Source organism: Cherax quadricarinatus, chromosome 98 (assembly GCF_038502225.1).
Source record: "Cherax quadricarinatus isolate ZL_2023a chromosome 98, ASM3850222v1, whole genome shotgun sequence".
Lineage (NCBI taxonomy): Eukaryota > Metazoa > Arthropoda > Malacostraca > Decapoda > Parastacidae > Cherax > Cherax quadricarinatus.
Window position 1 is genome coordinate 11,049,228 of NC_091389.1, and position 22,761 is coordinate 11,071,988.

The window sequence follows — 22,761 nt, forward strand, 5'->3', positions numbered from 1 at the left end:
AGAGAGATATCTGATACTATATATGTATGTGGAAGATACTTGAGGGACTCCTCCCTTACCTGCATACTGCAGTAACTTGTTACTGCAGTATGCAGGTAAGAGAAGAGCAACAAGTTACTGCAGTGTGAGGTATGGGAGGAAGTGTGGGATAAACCCATTGAGGAGCAGGGAGGCCATGGGTACAGTAAGAGAACTGTCATATCCACGCTTCAAGACACTTTAACATATTACCAGCAGGTACCAGAAATATTACTGGAACAGAGTAGTTTATAATTAAAAGGCAGAGAGCTTCCTGCAACAGGTGCTGGATAAGTCTTGTCTCAAGCTGTGTAAAACTGGTCACAGATTACAGTGCCACCCACAACAGTTGACTAACACCCAGCAGATGCAAGGTGACTTGCCCATGTCTTGCCCTACCCAGGATGCAGAGCCACAACCATCCACTTGTGTCATGACTGTTACGACAACGACGGTGGTGATGGCGACGACTTTATTTTCCAAGAACATACATTTTTGTTACAGAGATTGACTTACAATATATTGTTCTTGCATGAAAAAGCACAAAGTTATGCAAAGAATTTTGGGCAGTAGAGGCAGACAGATGTTGGGGCATAATAATATTCAGAACCCCAACGGAAATAAGTCACTTTGACTTTTTTGGGTTATCCTGGTGGGTAATTTACACTATGTATGATAATTATACTTACGTGTATCTGTGTCTAAACTTACTCATTGCGGTTTTTGATCCTCAGGTTAAGAACGACTACCTGGAAGACGAGAGTCGAGCCAACGAAGGGATCGACCAGGATATTGCCACTCAGCTCGCTTGTATAGAAATCAAGCGACTGTTTAAGGTGCGTTCATGTCTGTTCTTGTTTGTCCATAATGTATGTCCAGTTGGTTGATTGGCCGGTGTTTAGAATTGCTAACACCCATAGTTATATAGTTGCTAACACCCATAGTTATATAGATGCTCACACCCATAGTTATATAGTTGCTCACACCCATAGTTATATAGTTGCTCATACCCATAGTTATTTAGTTGCTCACACCCATAGTTATATAGTTGCTCATACCCATAGTTATATAGTTGCTAACACCCATAGTTATATAGTTGCTCACACCCATAGTTATATAGTTGCTCACACCCATAGTTATATAGTTGCTCATACCCATACTTATTTAGTTGCTCACACCCATAGTTATATAGTTGCTCATACCCATAGTTATATAATTGCTCATACCCATAGTTATATAGTTGCTCACACCCATAGTTATATAGTTGCTCATACCCATAGTTATTTAGTTGCTCACACCCATAGTTATATAGTTGCTCATACCCATAGTTATATAATTGCTCATACCCATAGTTATATAGTTGCTCACACCCATAGTTATATAGTTGCTCATATCCATAGTTATTTAGTTGCTCACACCCATAGTTATATAGTTGCTCATACCCATAGTTATATAGTTGCTCATACCCATAGTTATTTAGTTGCTCACACCCATAGTTATATAGTTGCTCATACCTATAGTTATATAGTTGCTCATACCCATAGTTATATAGTTGCTCATACCCATAGTTATTTAGTTGCTCACACCCATAGTTATATAGTTGCTCATACCCATAGTTATATAGTTGCTCATACCCATAGTTATTTAGTTGCTCATACCCATAGTTATATAGTTGCTCATACCCATAGTTATTTAGTTGCTCATACCCATAGTTATATAGTTGCTCATACCCATAGTTATATAGTTGCTCATACCCATAGTTATATAGTTGGTCACACCCATAGTTATTTAGTTGCTCACACCCATAGTTATATAGTTGCTCATACCCATAGTTATTTAGTTGCTCATACCCATAGTTATATAGTTGCTCATACCCATAGTTATATAGTTGCTTATACCCATAGTTATATAGTTGCTCACACCCATAGTTATTTAGTTGCTCACACCCATAGTTATATAGTTGCTCATACCCATAGTTATATAGTTGCTCACACCCATAGTTATATAGTTGCTCATACCCATAGTTATATAGTTGCTCACACCCATAGTTATTTAGTTGCTCACACCCATAGTTATATAGTTGCTCATACCCATAGTTATATAGTTGCTCATACCCATAGTTATTTAGTTGCTCACACCCATAGTTATATAGTTGCTCATACCCATAGTTGTTTAGTTGCTCATACCCATAGTTATATAGTTGCTCATACCCATGGTTATTTAGTTGCTCATACCCATAGTTATATAGTTGCTCATACCCATAGTTATATAGTTGCTCATACCCATAGTTATATAGTTGCTCATACCCATAGTTATATAGTTGCTCATACCCATAGTTATTTAGTTGCTCACACCCATAGTTATATAGTTGCTCATACCCATAGTTATATAGTTGCTCATACCCATAGTTATATAGTTGCTCATACCCATAGTTATATAGTTGCTCACACCCATAATTATTTAGTTGCTCACACCCATAGTTATATAGTTGCTCACACCCATAGTTATATAGTTGCTCACACCCATAGTTATATAGTTGCTCACACCCATAGTTATATAGTTGCTCACACCCATAGTTATATAGTTGCTCACACCCATAGTTATATAGTTGCTCACACCCACAGCTAAAGCTGTTTCTTGCAGTTAAAGCTTCAGTCTGGTTTCTCTTCTGTCAATCTTTATAATTATTATTATTATTATTATTATTATTATTATTATTATTATTTATTTATTATTATTATTATGTCTTCTAAACAAATTGAAATTAGTCATTGATATAATAAACTTAGTGTAATAAACTCTGAACATGACTCCGTCCCTGTTGCCGTCCCTACCTTACAAAAACAAATATTTAGAGAAAAACGCTGCTAAAAGTAGGTAGTGACTTATTAAATAGTACAGGAGAGCCCCACTTTACAGCACTTCGCTTTGCGGTGTTTTGCTAATACAGTGGACCCCCGCTTAACGATCACCTCCAAATGCGACCAATTATGTAAGTGTATTTATGTAAGTGCGTTTGTACGTGTATGTTTGGGGGTCTGAAATGGACTAATCTACTTCACAATATTCCTTATGGGAAAAAATTCGGTCAGTACTGGCACCTGAACATACTACTGGAATGAAAAAAGTTCGTTAACCGGGGGTCCACTGTACAGCGGTTTTCAGTTCTAGCAATTCTTCATTTATAGGCTAAGGATGAAAATATTTTAAGGTAAGTAATGTGTGTATTGTATATGCATGTTTTAGGCCTAGCTCTGTTGCTCGCTTAATATATGATAATGTAAATATGTTATCAAGCTTTTATATGCATTTGAAATTAGAAAAAAAAAAGGGCCGTGTTTCATTTTACAGCAGTAACCTGGTACTTAACCTGCTGTATAAGTGGGGCCCTCCTGTACAACAGTAGCAAAGAACCTAACCTGCTGTATAAGTGGGGCCCTCCTGTACAACAGTAGCAAAGAACCTAACCTGCTGTATAAGTGGGGCCCTCCTGTACAACAGTAGCAAAGAACCTAACCTGCTGTATAAGTGGGGCCCTCCTGTACAACAGTAGCAAAGAACCTAACCTGCTGTATAAGTGGGGCCCTCCTGTACAACAGTAGCAAAGAACCTAACCTGCTGTATAAGTGGGGCCCTCCTGTACAACAGTAGCAAAGAACCTAACCTGCTGTATAAGTGGGGCCCTCCTGTACAACAGTAGCAAAGAACCTAACCTGCTGTATAAGTGGGGCCCTCCTGTACAACAGTAGCAAAGAACCTAACCTGCTGTATAAGTGGGGCCCTCCTGTACAACAGTAGCAAAGAACCTAACCTGCTGTATAAGTGGGGCCCTCCTGTACAACAGTAGCAAAGAACCTAACCTGCTGTATAAGTGGGGCCCTCCTGTACAACAGTAGCAAAGAACCTAACCTGCTGTATAAGTGGGGCCCTATTGTATACACATAAATGAAGCGTTTCGTATTTAATTACTGTTGGTGTTGTTGTGTTGGTGTACAGGACGTGTCTAGCAGCACCCTGGAGAAGAAGTCCAACTTTGAGTACCTGGAGAAGGAAGTCGGCTTCCACAAGTTCCTGCCATCGTCGGTGCTCAACTCCATGAAGGCCAAAACCTTGCGCAAGGCTCTGCAGACACACATCAAGAAGTACGGTCAACTCTCCGAGTCGGAGTGTTACTTTAAGTTCCTGGAGTTGTTAAGCAAGGTCAGGAAGTATGACCAGGAGTCGTTCCGCTGTGCGCTTGGGGTGAGTCCTCTTCTCTGTCTCTTGTCTCTTGGTATTTACACAAAGAACAATAAGAGCACATTACCGTGACTGGAACAATACACAAGTAACCCGCACACAGGAGACGAAGCTTATGATGATGTTTTGGTCCATCTTGGACCATTTACAAGTCTCTCTCCTATTTTACATAAATAATCCATATATATATGAGAAAGAAACTTCAGACGTTCTTGTTTGTCTTGAACCATTAACTAGTCACACTGTGTGGTTACACACTACTCACACACACAGTGTGTGGTTACGCACACACTGTGTGGTTACACACACACTAGTCTCACTGTGTGTGGTTAGGCACACACACTGGTCACACACACTGGTCACACACACACACACACACACACACACACACACACACACACACACACACACACACACACACACTGGTCACACACACACACACACACTGGTCACACACACTGTGTGGTTACACACACACACACACTGGTCACACACACACTGTGTGGTTACACACACACACTGGTCACACACACACACTGGTCACACATGCTGTGTGGTTACACACATGCACTGGTCACACATGCTGTGTGGTTACACACATACACTGGTCACACACGCTGTGTGGTTACACACATGCACTGGTCACACATGCTGTGTGGTTACACACATGCACTGGTCACACACACTGTGTGGTCACACATGCTGTGTGGTTACACATGCACTGGTCACACACGCTGTGTGGTTACACACACACACTAGTGACACACTGTGTGACTAGTTACAATAGTGAAACAGTGTGTGTCTAGTTAATGGTCTAAGTTAGACTAAATATTCATCATAAGTATCATCTGCTATGTACAGGTTATTTGTATATTGTTCCTGTCATGGTGTTGTGACTTCTATTTTCTTTATTCTTCTTTGTTTTCCCAGGGACTTGAAATTCCCTTTCTTCTTTCTCTTTCATAAGTAATTACCTCTCATTCTCCAGGTTATGTACAGCCTCTCCTCACTTAGTGATGTACTCATTTACTGACGACTTGGACTTACGACTGGCTCTCAGTCCAGTATGCTAATTTCCTGTATTCTGTTTATTACAGTATACAGTATACTACTGTATAAACACTCAAAAATATACCAGAAATGTTATAAATGATACAAAGATGACATTAAAACAATATCAGAGATGGTTGACACAAACCCACTACCACTGTAGTATGCTCCTCACTTAGTGACGAATTCGTTTACTGACAGGGTCTTAGGAACAGAACTCTGTTGTTAAATGAGGAGAGGCTGTATTTACCTTTCAGGCTAATTGCCTCCTTATGAATATAGTAATTATAGCAATAATATAGCCGGACTTGAGTCCTGAATCTGGGAAGTACAGTGCCTGCACTCTGAAGGAGGAGTTACAGATATTTGCTGTTTAGAGGGACATATGTACTGTTATGTCTGTATATCTCTGGCAGAACAGTGATGGTGTGAATGATGGTGAAAGTGTTTCTTTTTTGGGTCACTCTGCCTTGGTGGAAGACGGTGGTGTGTTATATATGATAATAATAATAATGTACTCCGTAAGCCATGCATGTCGTAAGAGGCGACTAAAATGCCGGGAGCAAGGGGGCTAGTAACCCCTTCTCCTGTATATATTACTAAATTGAAAAGGAGAAACTTTCATTTTTCCTTTTGGGCCGCCCCGCCTCGGTGGGATACGGCTGGTGTGTTGAAAGATAGAATAATAATAATAATAATAATATAGTAATTGTTTTATATTGATCTCCCACCAAGGTAGAGTCGAGGTTCGGTGACCAGAATAGAAAGAGAAAATGTGTTTGCCACCTGGAAGATACTAGCTATTGAATGAGTGATGGTGAATGTATTTCTTTTGTTGGGTCACCATGGTAAGAAATGTGCGTAAAAAATAAATAAATGATGCAGTTCGACAATGCACATCAACTTACTAACACTGAGGTATATTTTACAGTCTGGCTGGTCGATACCTGTGACCCTGGTGGTGGGACCATCAGTGGGCATCTCTTATGTGACAGACTCGGCCAGCAAGGTGAGTCTTACTGCCTCTTACTCAGCCAGTAAGGTGAGTCTTATTGCCTCTTACTCAGCCAGTAAGGTGAGTCTTATTGCCTCTTACTCAGCCAGCAAGGTGAGTCTTACTGCCTCTTACTCAGCCAGTAAGGTGAGTCTTACTGCCTCTTACTCAGCCAGTAAGGTGAGTCTTATTGCCTCTTACTCAGCCAGTAAGGTGAGTCTTACTGCCTCTTACTCAGCCAGTAAGGTGAGTCTTATTGCCTCTTACTCAGCCAGTAAGGTGAGTCTTACTGCCTCTTACTCAGCCAGTAAGGTGAGTCTTACTGCCTCTTACTCAGCCAGTAAGGTGAGTCTTACTACCTCTTACTCAGCCAGTAAGGTGAGTCTTACTGCCTCTTACTCAGCCAGTAAGGTGAGTCTTACTGCCTCTTACTCAGCCAGTAAGGTGAGTCTTACTGCCTCTTACTTATCACTGTCTTGTTACTCAACTAATACAGTAACCAACGACTTTCTTGCCTCTGGGGTAAAGGTCACCTGGATTTTCAACATCGTATTGTCATGTTTTGTTGTGTCTGTTTTACATTCAACTCGTTCATATTATCAGTTTAGTTGCTGGATTGAACAAAATGGCTGGATAATGTTGCAAGTTGAATAAGCAACCACCAGATAATTGATGATTTACTATATAAGTCAAATTTTTTTATTACTGATACAAGATATGTGTGTTCAGTCTATCAGGATTGATGAGCTGGACACATTGACTATCCTGAGGGACTGATTACCTCAGACTCCTCCTCATCTTCCAACTTTCTCAGATTTAGACTGAAGAAGCCACTGTGTGGTGAAATGTTTCCACAGTAAAGATACTTAAGGGAAGGTACAACATGAGCAGCGAGCGAGTGAAAAAAAATAGAAAAATTATGGAAATTGAGTTAATCATATAGAAAAATAGCTTAACTCTTAAGCAACACTCTGGTACAAGAATCAATGTTCTACGACATTTCTACAAGGAATTATAGTCATTTATATCAGGTATGGTGATGGCGATGTGCGTAGCGCGTCTGCTCTCGGCCCGTATATTTTTTGGAATTTTTTCCTTGTTTTTTCTTGCTTTTTATTGCATTATTCTTTCTAATATAATAATCGACTATTTGGCATCATAAAAAAGTAGGCGGAGCTTATATGTAGACTTCCAGCCAATCAGGAACCATCAGGGAACACTGGCAGTGTTCCCACTCCAGAGAGAGGCAGGAGAAATCACTTCATTATTACGCTTATGTCAACTCTACGGCTTATTTATCTATCAGAATTGATCTAATATGATATAATAAACACTATAAATAACATACAAACATGTTATATACTCTAGACTGAATAAAATAAGCCATAATATGCCAAGAGTCCACCAACAATATTCGATATAATATTATTACTCCTCGTCTCCATGTCGTATTCTTTGGTCTTTGATTAAGAGAAAACGGCGTTTTGAAGAGGACAACTGCAGTAGAACACCTGTTCACTAAGGAAACCACCGAAACAAACGGGATTTTCGCAAAAAAAAAAAAATTGAGACGGTGGGCCGGCGTTCCAGGCCAATATCTCGGAAGTAACTTATTCACTTATTTCACTTTCCTACGCCTTTATTACTTAATTAAGTGGGATAATATTCACAGAAATTGTAAAATAATGATTGTTCTTAATTTTAGTGATGTACTTTTGGAAATATTTCAAATATTTTAGGATTTATGTGGGAGTAAAGGGCAGATATTTTGCAAAAGTTTAAGAACTAACAAACTTTATTTTTTTGTGGAATAAAGATAAGATATTTAGAGGAAAGTGCGTCATGAAAAATTCGTATTAGCATTGTTCTCTCGGCACCAAGTGCCCAAACAACCTTGCGTCGTCCCGTATAGGACTACGATCCTGCCAAAGGATATTTTCAGTAAATCGATTTTTCTCAGTTGTTGTATGGGATATCTTATTGACAAATATTTTTAGTAAATAGTGTAAATACATCGTCTTGTGCACCAACAATGAAAGAAATCTGACGGTAAAAAAAAAAAGTTGTTATACTGCCCCTTAAATGGTGCACAAGTGTCATATTTATCAACATGTTGATTTTGTAAACTATTTATTCACATATTACACAGGTTGGCGAACAAGACGTGCAACACCTGAGTGTCTTATAATAGTCAGGTGTTTCATGTGTCTTATTCATCAAGTCTCATATTGTGAGGTTTATTGTGTTTTGTGACGATGATGCGGCACTTCTCGCATCTTTTTTGTGGTTCTGAAACCATATACACCTACCATCCGACTTACGACCACTCGACTTACGACCGTGTTTTTTATGCCAAATTTCTGGGAAATAAACAAGTATTTGTGTTGTACACAGTGTTTATGCTAAACCTTACAGTATAAAACACAGTACTGACAACATAAAAAGTAAAGTAAAACATGAAATACCAAAATAAAACAATAAAATAAAGTCATTACAAAAATGTTTTGTTGATATTCAGTAGTAAAGTTCGACTTATGTCCATTTCAACTTACGACCGGTTTCTCGGAACCGAACTCGGTCGTAAGTCAGATGGTAGGTGTATATTATTTAACATTGGAGTTGCCTGTAGTAAATTTTGTGAACTGGTAGAGAGTGACCATCCATGGAGGTTCTCTGGCCTCTCATATTACTGGGAAATAAAAACTTGCCGTATCGTTGATATTTTTCTGTCTCATGAAGACAGAAGATACCTGGTTAAAGATGGTAGATACCTGGTTAAAGACACAAGATACCTGGGTGAAGATGCAAGATACATGGGTGAAGATGCAAGATACATGGGTGAAGATGCAAGATACATGGGTGAAGATGCAAGATACATGGGTGAAGATGCAAGATACATGGGTGAAGATGCAAGATACATGGATGAAGATGCAAGATACATGGGTGAAGATGCAAGATACATGGGTGAAGATGCAAGATACATGGGTGAAGATGCAAGATACATGGGTGAAGATGCAAGATACATGGGTGAAGATGCAAGATACATGGGTGAAGATGCAAGATACATGGGTGAAGATGCAAGATACATGGGTGAAGATGCAAGATACATGGGTGAAGATGCAAGATACATGGGTGAAGATGCAAGATACAAGGGTATTTACCCTGACTTTTCTTCTTAACCTTTTGACTGTTTTGGTCGTATATATACGTCTTGTGAGCCAGTGTTTTGGACGTATGTATACTCGGTAATTCTAGTGGCTTCAAATCAAGCAGGAGAAAGCTGGTAGGCCCACATGTGAGAGAATGGGTCTGTGTGGTCAGTGTGCACTGTATAAAAAAATCCTGCAGCACGCAGTGCATAATGAGAAAAAAAAAACTCCGACCGTGTTTATGGATTAAAACACCAACTTTGAGATGTATTTTCATATAGTATTTATGGTTGTCGGGAGCAAGGGGCTAGTAACCCCTTCTCCTGTATAAATTACTAAATTTAAGAGAAACTTCCGTTTTTCCTTTTGGGACACCCTGCCTTGGTGGGATACGGCTGGTGTGTTGAAAGAAAGAAAGATTTATGGTTGTATTCTCGTTTTCTTGGTCTAATTTGATAGAATGGAAAACATATTACAGAAGTTTCATGACAAAAACGACCTTGAAATTGAGCTCAAAGTAGCGAAAATGTTCGATTTTTACCAGTGTTCAAGAGTAAACAAATCACACCACATGTCCAATAACGTCAACTGGTGAGTCTAATATTCTTTCACTAGTGCACTGATATTATTTATACCATTTTTACAATAATGCAGTAGTCTGCATAACAGTAAATCTTCTATTTTTTATGTGAATAAAAAATCAAAATAGAAAGCAATAGTAATATAAGAGGGGCCTAGAGATGTGAGTAATAAACAGAGGATATGTTATTTTAGTGCCAAGAATGTCTACACTGTTTATTATGGGCCCTATTTTAAAATTGGCATTTTTTTAATTTGCATGAAATTGGCCAAATTGCCAATTTCTGACCACTTTATTGGGTAGTTGAAATTGGTAAATGGGCGGTTTCTTGTACTCAACTGATAGAAAAAATAGCGTTCTAAAGAAATAGGTATGAGTTTGGTTGACTGGAAAAATGGAATTGGCCGAAAATAGGGCTCAAAGTCGGCAAAATCGCCGATGCGTATCTATTGCTGAGATTGTAAACTTCACGGGAGCATAATTCCGTAAGTTTTCGATCAAATTTCGTACTTTTGATGTAATTGCCATTGGGAAAAGATTCTCTATCATTTCAGACTTTTTTTTTTTTTTTTTTCTCTAAAAAATTTTTCAACATAGAATGACAGTTTGAGAAAGAGGCTTGCAACAGTCAGAGGTTAATAATTCTTAATGTTGTAATATGTATTTCCTTTCCAATCCTAGAGGCCAGGTCTAAGACTGCGCCATGAGGCCAGGTCTAAGACTGGGCCATGAGGCCAGATCTAAGGCTGGACCATGAGGCCAGGTCTAAGGCTGGACCATGAGGCCAGGTCTAAGACTGGGTCATGAGGCCAGATCTAAGGCTGGACCATGAGGCCAGATCTAAGGCTGGACCATGAGGCCAGGTCTAAGACTGGGTCATGAGGCCAGGTCTAAGACTGGGTCATGAGGCCAGGTCTAAGACTGGGTCATGAGGCCAGGTCTAAGACTGGGTCATGAGGCCAGGTCTAAGACTGGGTCATGAGGCCAGGTCTAAGACTGGGTCATGAGGCCAGGTCTAAGACTGGGCCATGAGGCCAGGTCTAAGACTGGGTCATGAGGCCAGGTCTAAGACTGGGTCATGAGGCCGGATCTAAGGCTGGGCCATGAGGCCAGATCTAAGGCTGGACCATGAGGCCAGGTCTAAGACTGGGTCATGAAGCCAGGTCTAAGACTGGGTCATGAGGCAGGGTCTAAGACTGGGTCATGAGGCAGGGTCTAAGACTGGGTCATGAGGCCAGGTCTAAGACTGGGTCATGAGGCCAGGTCTAAGACTGGGTCATGAGGCCAGGTCTAAGACTGGGTCATGAGGCCAGGTCTAAGACTGGGTCATGAGGTCGGATCTAAGGCTGGGCCATGAGGCCAGATCTAAGGCTGGACCATGAGGCCAGGTCTAAGACTGGGTCATGAGGCCAGGTCTAAGACTGGGTCATGAGGCAGGGTCTAAGACTGGGTCATGAGGCCAGGTCTAAGACTGGGTCATGAGGCCAGGTCTAAGACTGGGTCATGAGGCCAGGTCTAAGACTGGGTCATGAGGCCAGGTCTAAGACTGGGTCATGAGGCAGGGTCTAAGACTGGGTCATGAGGCCAGGTCTAAGACTGGGTCATGAGGCCAGGTCTAAGACTGGGTCATGAGGCCAGGTCTAAGACTGGGTCATGAGGCCAGGTCTAAGACTGGGTCATGAGGCAGGGTCTAAGACTGGGCCATGAGGCCAGGTCTAAGACTGGGCCATGAGGCAGGGTCTAAGACTGGGCCATGATGCCGGGTCTAAGACTGGGTCATGAGTCCGGGTCTAAGACTGGGTCATGAGGCTGGGTCTAAGACTGGGCCATGAGGCTGGGTCTAAGACTGGATCATGAGGCACGGTCTAAGACTGGGTCATGAGGCCGGGTCTAAGACTGGTCATGAGGCCGGGTCTAAGACTGGGTCATGAGGCAGGGTCTAAGACTGGGTCATGAGGCTGGGTCTAAGACTGGGCAATGAGGCCGGGTCTAAGACTGGGCCATGAGGCCAGGTCTAAGACTGGGTCATGAGGCTGGGTCTAAGACTGGGCCATGAGGCCGGGTCTAAGACTGGGTCATGAGGCAGGGTCTAAGACTGGGCAATGAGGCCGGGTCTAAGACTGGACCATGAGGCCAGGTCTAAGACTGGGTCATGAGGCTGGGTCTAAGACTGGGCCATGAGGCCGGGTCTAAGACTGGGTCATGAGGCAGGGTCTAAGACTGGGTCATGAGGCCGGGTGTAAGACTGGGCCATGAGGCCAGGTCTAAGACTGGGCCATGAGGCAGGGTCTAAGACTGGGTCATGAGGCCGGGTCTAAGACTGGGCCATGAGGCAGGGTCTAAGACTGGGCCATGAGGCTGGGTCTAAGACTGGGCCATGAGGCTGGGTCTAAGACTGGGTTATGAGGCAGGGTCTAAGACTAGGTCATGAGGCCGTGTCTAAGACTGGGTCATGAGGCCGGGTCTAAGACTGGGCCATGAGGCCGGGTCTAAGACTAGGTCATGAGGCCGTGTCTAAGACTGGGCCATGAGGCAGGGCCTAAGACTGGGCCATGAGGCTGGGTCTAAGACTGGGCCATGAGGCCGGGTCTAAGACTGGGCCATGAGGCCAGGTCTAAGACTGGGTCATGAGGCTGGGTCTAAGACTGGGCCATGAGGCCGGGTCTAAGACTGGGTCATGAGGCAGGGTCTAAGACTGGGCAATGAGGCTGGGTCTAAGACTGGGTCATGAGGCTGGGTCTAAGACTGGGTCATGAGGCAGGGTCTAAGACTGGGCCATGAGGCTGGGTCTAAGACTGGGTCATGAGGCTGGGCCTAAGACTGGGTCATGAGGCAGGGTCTAAGACTGGGTCATGAGGCCGGGTCTAAGACTGGGTCATGAGGCAGGGTCTAAGACTGGGCCATGAGGCCAGGTCTAAGACTGGGTCATGAGGCCGGATCTAAGGCTGGGCCATGAGGCCAGGTCTAAGACTGGGCCATGAGGCCAGGTCTAAGACTGGGTCATGACGCTGGGTCTAAGACGGGGTCATGAGGCCGGGTCTAAGACTGGGTCATGAGGCCGGGTCTAAGACTGGGTCATGAGGCCGGATCTAAGGCTGGGCCATGAGGCTGGGTCTAAGACTGGGCCATGAGGCCGGGTCTAAGACTGGGCCATGAGTCCAGGTCTAAGAGTGGGTCATGAGGCCGGGTCTAAGACTGGGCCATGAGGCCGGATCTAAGGCTGGGTCATGAGGTCGGGTCTAAGACTGGGCCATGAGGCCGGGTCTAAGACTGGGTCATGAGGCCGGATCTAAGACTGGGTCATGAGGCCGGGTCTAAGACTGGGTCATGAGGCCGGGTCTAAGACTGGGCCATGAGGCCAGGTCTAAGACTGGGTCATGAGGCCGGGTCTAAGACTGGGCCATGAGGCCGGGTCTAAGACTGGGTCATGAGGCCGGATCTAAGACTGGGCCATGAGGCCGGGTCTAAGACTGGGCCATGAGGCAGGGTCTAAGACTGGGTCATGATGCTGGGTCTAAGACTGGGTCATGAGGCCGGGTCTAAGACTGGGCCATGAGGCCGGGTCTAAGACTGGGCGATGAGGCAGGGTCTAAGACTGGGTCATGAGGCAGGATCTAAGACTGGGCCATGAGGCAGGGTTTAAGACTGGGTCATGAGGCAGGGTCTAAGACTGGGTCATGACGCTGGGTCTAAGACTGGATCATGAGGTCGGGTCTAAGACTGGGCCATGAGGCAGGGTCTAAGACTGGATCATGAGGCAGGGTCTAAGACTGGGCCATGAGGCCAGGTCTAAGACTGGGTCATGAGGCCAGGTCTAAGACTGGGTCATGAGGCAGGGTCTAAGACTGGACCATGAGGCAGGGTCTAAGACTGGACCATGAGGCCGGGTCTAAGACTGGGCCATGAGGCAGGGTCTAAGACTGGGCCATGATGCCGGGTCTAAGACTGGGTCATGAGGCTGGGTCTAAGACTGGGCCATGAGGCTGGGTCTAAGACTGGATCATGAGGCACGGTCTAAGACTGGGTCATGAGGCAGGGTCTAAGACTGGGCCATGAGGCCGGGTCTAAGACTGGGCCATGAGGCAGGGTCTAAGACTGGGCCATGACGCCGGGTCTAAGACTGGGTCATGAAGCCGGGTCTAAGACTGGGTCATGAGGCAGGGTCTAAGACTGGGTCATGACGCTGGGTCTAAGACTGGATCATGAGGCCGGGTCTAAGACTGGGCCATGAGGCCGGGTCTAAGACTGGGCCATGAGGCCGGGTCTAAGACTGGGCCATGAGGCAGGGTCTAAGACTGGGTCATGATGCTGGGTCTAAGACTGGGTCATGAGGCCGGGTCTAAGACTGGGCCATGAGGCCGGGTCTAAGACTGGGTCATGAGGCTGGGTCTAAGACTGGGCAATGAGGCCGGGTCTAAGACTGGGCCATGAGGCCAGGTCTAAGACTGGGTCATGAGGCTGGGTCTAAGACTGGGCCATGAGGCCGGGTCTAAGACTGGGCCATGAGACAGGGTCTAAGACTGGGCAATGAGGCCGGGTCTAAGACTGGGCCATGAGGCCAGGTCTAAGACTGGGTCATGAGGCTGGGTCTAAGACTGGGCCATGAGGCCGGGTCTAAGACTGGGTCATGAGGCAGGGTCTAAGACTGGGCCATGAGGCCGGGTCTAAGACTGGGTCATGAGGCCGGGTCTAAGACTGGGTCATGAGGCCGTGTCTAGGACTGGGTCATGAGGCCGGGTCTAAGACTGGGCCATGAGGCAGGGTCTAAGACTGGGCCATGAGGCAGGGCCTAAGACTGGGCCATGAGGCTGGGTCTAAGACTGGGCCATGAGGCTGGGTCTAAGACTGGGCCATGAGGCCAGGTCTAAGACTGGGTCATGAGGCAGTGTCTAAGACTGGGTCATGAGGCCGGGTCTAAGACTGGGTCATGAGGCAGGGTCTAAGACTGGGTCATGAGGCAGTGTCTAAGACTGGGTCATGAGGCTGGGTCTAAGACTTTGTCATGAGGCAGGGTCTAAGACTGGGTCATGAGGCAGGGGTCTAAGACTGGGTCATGAGGCTGGGTCTAAGACTGGGCCATGAGGCTGGGTCTAAGACTGGGTCATGAGAAAGGTACTCCAGAATCTATAAGACATAACACTTAATGGATCAAGTTTGGAGGAAAATACTCCAGCTGTTGTTTCAGATTCTTAATTTTGTAGTGAATAATGCTGATCAAGCGCTCTCATATATTTTTTAAACCCTTGTAGTTCCCATCAGGACGTCAACAAGAATACTTCAGTTTTTGGGTAAAACGTCTTGCAGAACCAGTCACAAGCACAGTGGAACCTTGGTATGCGACCTTAATTCATTCCAGAAGGCTGTTCATGTGCCGCTCTGAGTATCTAACAAGTTTTTCCCAACCAATTTTCTATTTGGTCGGCTGTTATCACTAATCTCCGTAGGCCCCACTAATCTCCGTAGGTCCCACTAATCTTCGTAGGCCCCACTAATCTTCGTAGGTCCCACTAATCTTCGTAGGCCCCACTAATCTTCGTAGGCCCCACTAATCTTCGTAGGCCCCACTAATCTTCGTAGGCCCCACTAATCTTCGTAGGCGCTACTAATCTCCGTAGGTCCTGCTAATCTTCGTAGGCCCCGCTAATCTCCGTAGGTCCCACTAATCTACGTAGGCCCCACTAATCTTCGTAGGTCCCACTAATCTCCGTAGGCCCCACTAATCTCCGTAGGTCCCACTAATCTCCGTAGGTCCCACTAATCTCCGTAGGTCCCACTAATCTTCGTAGGTCCCACTAATCTTCGTAGGCCCCACTAATCTTCGTAGGCCCCACTAATCTTCGTAGGCCCCACTAATCTTCGTAGGCCCCACTAATCTTCGTAGGCCCCACTAATCTTCGTAGGCCCCACTAATCTTCGTAGGCGCTACTAATCTCCGTAGGTCCTGCTAATCTTCGTAGGCCCCGCTAATCTCCGTAGGTCCCACTAATCTACGTAGGCCCCACTAATCTCCGTAGGCCCCACTAATCTTCGTAGGCCCCACTAATCTTCGTAGGCCCCACTAATCTTCGTAGGCCCCACTAATCTTCGTAGGCCCCACTAATCTTCGTAGGCCCCACTAATCTTCGTAGGCCCCACTAATCTTCGTAGGCCCCACTAATCTTCGTAGGCCCCACTAATCTTCGTAGGCCCCACTAATCTTCATAGGCCCCACTAATCTTCGTAGGCCCCACTAATCTTCGTAGGCCCCATGCTGACTTGTTTATACAAATTATATAAAAAAAGTAAGAAAAAAAGCAAAGAAACACAAAATAGTTTACAGCAAAGTTCTGGCAGGTTTATTTGTTTGGTCGAGTGCTGAGTTTTGTTCGAGTACGGAGCTGGTCTTATACTGAGGTTCCTCTGTATATTATCACTCGCTGCCTGCTGCAAATGCTTGATCAACCTGGCTGTCATGGTTGTGTTGATGAATTAGACACACAAAACACCTGAGTGTGTTGATTTAGATAATGTTTCAGCAAGAAATGTTTGATACCATCAATGTGATGACCGTGTATACTTGTATACCATTATTGTGATGACTGTCTATACTTGTATACCATCAATGTGATGACTGTGTATACTTGTATACCATTATTGTGATGACTGTCTATACTTGTATACCATTAATGTGATGACTGTATACTTGTATACCATTAACGTGATGACTGTCTATACTTGTATACCATTAACGTGATGACTGTCTATACTTGTATACCATTAATGTGATGACTGTCTATACTTGTATACCATTAACGTGATGACTGTCTATACTTGTATACCATTAACGTGATGACTGTCTATACTTGTATACCATTAACGTGATGACTGTCTATACTTGTATACCATTAACGTGATGACTGTCTATACATACTTGTAAGACACAAACACCAACATGTGTTATTCTTGTAAAATAAAATTAAATTTAATTTTATTTATCTCTGATTATTTTCAGCCTCAACACATGGCAAGTTTTGAGCAAGTGCAGAATGTTGACACACTGACCACTGACTGTGCCGTCCACCGCAAGGCTCTTGTCCAGCTCAAGGTTAGTTAGTACTGCCCAAAATGCCCTGGAATCATAGTGGCTTTCTTTGTGCTTCGCAAATCAAAATTGTAATTACACATTGTAAATTATGCAAAGAAATAAAATCCTTAATTCTCAATGATACATCTTGTTATTCCACTTGTTATCAACCCATAACAAGGCAAAAGAAACTGTGACCTGAGATCCTCTTTACTGAAGAGAAGCTCAGTTGAATGTTGATATACAGTGGACCCCCGGTTTACGATATTATTTCATTCCAGAAGTACGTTCAGGTGCCAGTACTGACTGAATTTGTTCCCATAAGGAATATTGTGAATTAGATTAGTCCATTTCAGACCCCCAAACATACACGTACAAATGCACTTACATAAATACACTTATATAATTGGTCACATTGGGAGCTGATCATAAAGCGGGGGTCCACTGTATACAGGATCTCCTTGACTTATGATGGTTCGACTTACGGCATTTCAACTTTACGATGGTGTAAAAGTAATTTGGAGATGAAACTTAAGGTAATTACCCAGCGTGAAGGCAGCAAGCCCGTAACTTGTTACAGTGGAACCTCAAAAATCGAACTGCTCCCAACACAACCAATTATGTAAGTGTATTTTTGTAAGTGCTTTTGTAAGTGTATTTTTGAGGGTCTCAAATGGACTAATCTAATTTACATTATTCCTGATGGGAATAAATTCATTCGGTAAAGGCACTCGAACAGCCGTCTGGATCGAAGAAAGTTCGATATTTGAGGTTCCACTGTATTTATTTATTGACTTTTCAATATTGATATTTACAGTAATTATTAATTTACTTATTCGGTGACAGTGGTTATTTATTTACTTATTTTTTTAGCATATCGTATTTTTGAGTTATGACGTGTTCGTGGAGAGTAACCCCGTTGTAAGTCACCGACCACCTGTACCAGCGACTGTTATTGTCTGACTTTGTCCTTCATGGTTACTACCATGTTCCTCCCTGATGGTTACTACCATGTTCCTCCCAGATGGTTACTACCATGTTCCTCCCTGATGGTTACTACCATGTTCCTGATGGTTACTACCATGTTCCTCCCTGATGGTTACTACCATGTTCCTCCCTGATGGTTACTACCATGTTCCTGATGGTTACTACCATGTTCCTCCCTGATGGTTACTACCATGTTCCTGATGGTTAGTACCATGTTCCTCCCTGATGGTTACTACCATGTTCCTCCCTGATGGTTACTACCATGTTCCTCCCTGATGGTTACTACCATGTTCCTCCCTGATGGTTACTACCATGTTCCTGATGGTTACTACCATGTTCCTCCCTGATGGTTACTACCATGTTCCTCCCTGATGGTTACTACCATGTTCCTCCCTGATGGTTACTACCATGTTCCTGATGGTTACTACCATGTTCCTCCCTGATGGTTACTACCATGTTCCTCCCTGATGGTTACTACCATGTTCCTCCCTGATGGTTACTACCATGTTCCTCCCTGATGGTCACTACCATGTTCCTGATGGTTACTACCATGTTCCTGATGGTTACTACCATGTTCCTGATGGTTACTACCATGTTCCTGATGGTTAATACCATGTTCCTGATGGTTACTACCATGTTCCTGATGGTTACTACCATGTTCCTGATGGTTACTACCATGTTCCTCCCTGATGGTTACTACCATGTTCCTGATGGTTACTACCATGTTCCTCCCTGATGGTTACTACCATGTTCCTCCCTGATGGTTACTACCATGTTCCTCCCAGATGGTTGCTACCATGTTCCTCCCTGATGGTTACTACCATGTTCCTCCCTGATGGTTACTACCATGTTCCTCCCTGATGGTTACTACCATGTTCCTCCCTGATGGTTACTACCATGTTCCTGATGGTTACTACCATGTTCCTCCCTGATGGTTACTACCATGTTCCTGATGGTTACTACCATGTTCCTCCCTGATGGTTACTACCATGTTCCTCCCTGATGGTTACTACCATGTTCCTCCCTGATGGTTACTACCATGTTCCTGATGGTTACTACCATGTTCCTCCCTGATGGTTACTACCATGTTCCTGATGGTTACTACCATGTTCCTCCCTGATGGTTACTACCATGTTCCTGATGGTTACTACCATGTTCCTCCCTGATGGTTACTACCATGTTCCTGATGGTTACTACCATGTTCCTCCCTGATGGTTACTACCATGTTCCTGATGGTTACTACCATGTTCCTCCCTGATGGTTACTACCATGTTCCTCCCTGATGGTTACTACCATGTTCCTCCCTGATGGTTACTACCATGTTCCTCCCTGATGGTTACTACCATGTTCCTCCCTGATGGTTACTACCATGTTCCTCCCTGATGGTTACTACCATGTTCCTCCCTGATGGTTACTACCATGTTCCTCCCTGATGGTTACTACCATGTTCCTCCCTGATGGTTACTACCATGTTCCTCCCTGATGGTTACTACCATGTTCCTCCCTGATGGTTACTACCATGTTCCTCCCTGATGGTTACTACCATGTTCCTCCCTGATGGTTACTAACATGTTCCTCCCTGATGGTTACTACCATGTTCCTGATGGTTACTACCATGTTCCTCCCTGATGGTTACTACCATGTTCCTGATGGTTACTACCATGTTCCTCCCTGATGGTTACTACCATGTTCCTGATGGTTACTACCATGTTCCTCCCTGATGGTTACTACCATGTTCCTCCCTGATGGTTACTACCATGTTCCTCCCTGATGGTTACTACCATGTTCCTCCCTGATGGTTACTACCATGTTCCTCCCTGATGGTTACTACCATGTTCCTCCCTGATGGTTACTACCATGTTCCTCCCTGATGGTTACTACCATGTTCCTCCCTGATGGTTACTACCATGTTCCTCCCTGATGGTTACTACCATGTTCCTCCCTGATGGTTACTACCATGTTCCTGATGGTTACTACCATGTTCCTCCCTGCACTCTGAAGGATGGCTGGTACTGAGAAGTATAGTACCTGCACTCTGAAGGATGGCTGGTACTGGGAAGTATAGTACCTGCACTCTGAAGGATGGCTGGTACTGGGAAGTATAGTACCTGCACTCTGAAGGATGGCTGGTACTGGGAAGTATAGTACCTGCACTCTGAAGGATGGCTGGTACTGAGAAGTATAGTACCTGCACTCTGAAGGATGGCTGGTACTGGGAAGTATAGTACCTGCACTCTGAAGGATGGCTGGTACTGGGAAGTATAGTACCTGCACTCTGAAGGATGGCTGGTACTGAGAAGTATAGTACCTGCACTCTGAAGGATGGCTGGTACTGGGAAGTATAGTACCTGCACTCTGAAGGATGGCTGGTACTGAGAAGTATAGTACCTGCACTCTGAAGGATGGCTGGTACTGGGAAGTATAGTACCTGCACTCTGAAGGATGGCTGGTACTGAGAAGTATAGTACCTGCACTCTGAAGGATGGCTGGTACTGAGAAGTATAGTACCTGCACTCTGAAGGATGGCTGGTACTGAGAAGTATAGTACCTGCACTCTGAAGGATGGCTGGTACTGGGAAGTATAGTACCTGCACTCTGAAGGATGGCTGGTACTGAGAAGTATAGTACCTGCACTCTGAAGGATGGCTGGTACTGGGAAGTATAGTACCTGCACTCTGAAGGATGGCTGGTACTGAGAAGTATAGTACCTGCACTCTGATGGATGGCTGGTACTGAGAAGTATAGTACCTGCACTCTGAAGGATGGCTGGTACTGAGAAGTATAGTACCTGCACTCTGAAGGATGGCTGGTACTGGGAAGTATAGTACCTGCACTCTGAAGGATGGCTGGTACTGGGAAGTATAGTACCTGCACTCTGAAGGATGGCTGGTACTGAGAAGTATAGTACCTGCACTCTGAAGGATGGCTGGTACTGGGAAGTATAGTACCTGCACTCTGAAGGATGGCTGGTACTTGGAAGTATAGTACCTGCACTCTGAAGGATGGCTGGTACTGGGAAGTATAGTACCTGCACTCTGGAGGATGGCTGGTACTGAGAAGTATAGTACCTGCACTCTGAAGGATGGCTGGTACTGGGAAGTATAGTACCTGCACTCTGAAGGATGGCTGGTACTGGGAAGTATAGTACCTGCACTCTGAAGGATGGCTGGTACTGGGAAGTATAGTACCTGCACTCTGAAGGATGGCTGGTACTGAGAAGTATAGTACCTGCACTCTGAAGGATGGCTGGTACTGGGAAGTATAGTACCTGCACTCTGAAGGATCAGTGGTACTGGGAAGTATAGTACCTGCAGTCTGAAGGATGGCTGGTACTGGGAAGTATAGTACCTGCACTCTGAAGGATGGCTGGTACTGGGAAGTATAGTACCTGCACTCTGAAGGATGGCTGGTACTGGGAAGTATAGTACCTGCACTCTGAAGGATCAGTGGTACTGGGAAGTATAGTACCTGCAGTCTGAAGGATGGCTGGTACTGGGAAGTATAGTACCTGCACTCTGAAGGATGGCTGGTACTGGGAAGTACAGTGCCTGGAGTTTGAAGGATGGCTGGTACTGGGAAGTACAGTGCCTGTAGTTTGAAGGATGGCTGGTACTGGGAAGTACAGTGCCTGTAGTTTGAAGGATGGCTGGTACTGGGAAGTACAGTGCCTGTAGTCTGAAGGATGGCTGGTACTGGGAAGTACAGTGCCTGTAGTCTGAAGGATGGCTGGTACTGGGAAGTACAGTGCCTGTGGTTTGAAGGATGGCTGGTACTGGGAAGTACAGTGCCTGTAGTTTGAAGGATGGCTGGTACTGGGAAGTACAGTGCCTGGAGTTTGAAGGATGGCTGGTACTGGGAAGTACAGTGCCTGTAGTCTGAAGGATGGCTGGTACTGGGAAGTACAGTGCCTGTAGTCTGAAGGATGGCTGGTACTGGGAAGTACAGTGCCTGGAGTTTGAAGGATGGCTGGTACTGGGAAGTACAGTGCCTGGAGTTTGAAGGATGGCTGGTACTGGGAAGTACAGTGCCTGTAGTTTGAAGGATGGCTGGTACTGGGAAGTACAGTGCCTGTAGTCTGAAGGATGGCTGGTACTGGGAAGTACAGTGCCTGTAGTCTGAAGGATGGCTAGTACTGGGAAGTACAGTGCCTGTGGTTTGAAGGATGGCTGGTACTGGGAAGTACAGTGCCTGTGGTTTGACGGATGGCTGGTACTGGGAAGTACAGTGCCTGTGGTTTGAAGGATGGCTGGTACTGGGAAGTACAGTGCCTGTAGTCTGAAGGATGGCTGGTACTGGGAAGTACAGTGCCTGTAGTCTGAAGGATGGCTGGTACTGGGAAGTACAGTGCCTGTGGTTTGAAGGATGGCTGGTACTGGGAAGTACCATGCCTGGAGTTTGAAGGATGGCTGGTACTGGGAAGTACAGTGCCTGTAGTTTGAAGGATGGCTGGTACTGGGAAGTACAGTGCCTGTAGTCTGAAGGATGGCTGGTACTGGGAAGTACAGTGCCTGCAGTTTGAAGGATGGCTGGTACTGGGAAGTACAGTGCCTGTAGTCTGAAGGATGGCTGGTACTGGGAAGTACAGTGCCTGTAGTCTGAAGGATGGCTGGTACTGGGAAGTACAGTGCCTGTAGTTTGAAGGATGGCTGGTACTGGGAAGTACAGTGCCTGTAGTCTGAAG

At 44.9% G+C, this 22,761-nt stretch overlaps 1 protein-coding gene across 2 annotated transcripts in view; it reads left to right on the plus strand.

Annotated features, from left to right (window-relative positions):
• Window positions 1-671: 671 nt before the first annotated feature.
• The window catches only part of Fak (protein tyrosine kinase 2 Fak), an 81,060-nt gene continuing 58,970 nt past the window's right edge, over window positions 672-22,761 (plus strand). For both annotated transcript variants that reach the window (XM_070105400.1, XM_070105401.1), the window contains exons 1-4: window positions 672-854; window positions 4,015-4,260; window positions 6,239-6,316; window positions 17,022-17,114. In XM_070105400.1, coding sequence (XP_069961501.1) covers window positions 687-854; window positions 4,015-4,260; window positions 6,239-6,316; window positions 17,022-17,114 — 585 coding nt within the window. In that variant the 5' untranslated portion in view covers window positions 672-686. The remainder of the gene's footprint in view (window positions 855-4,014; window positions 4,261-6,238; window positions 6,317-17,021; window positions 17,115-22,761) is intronic.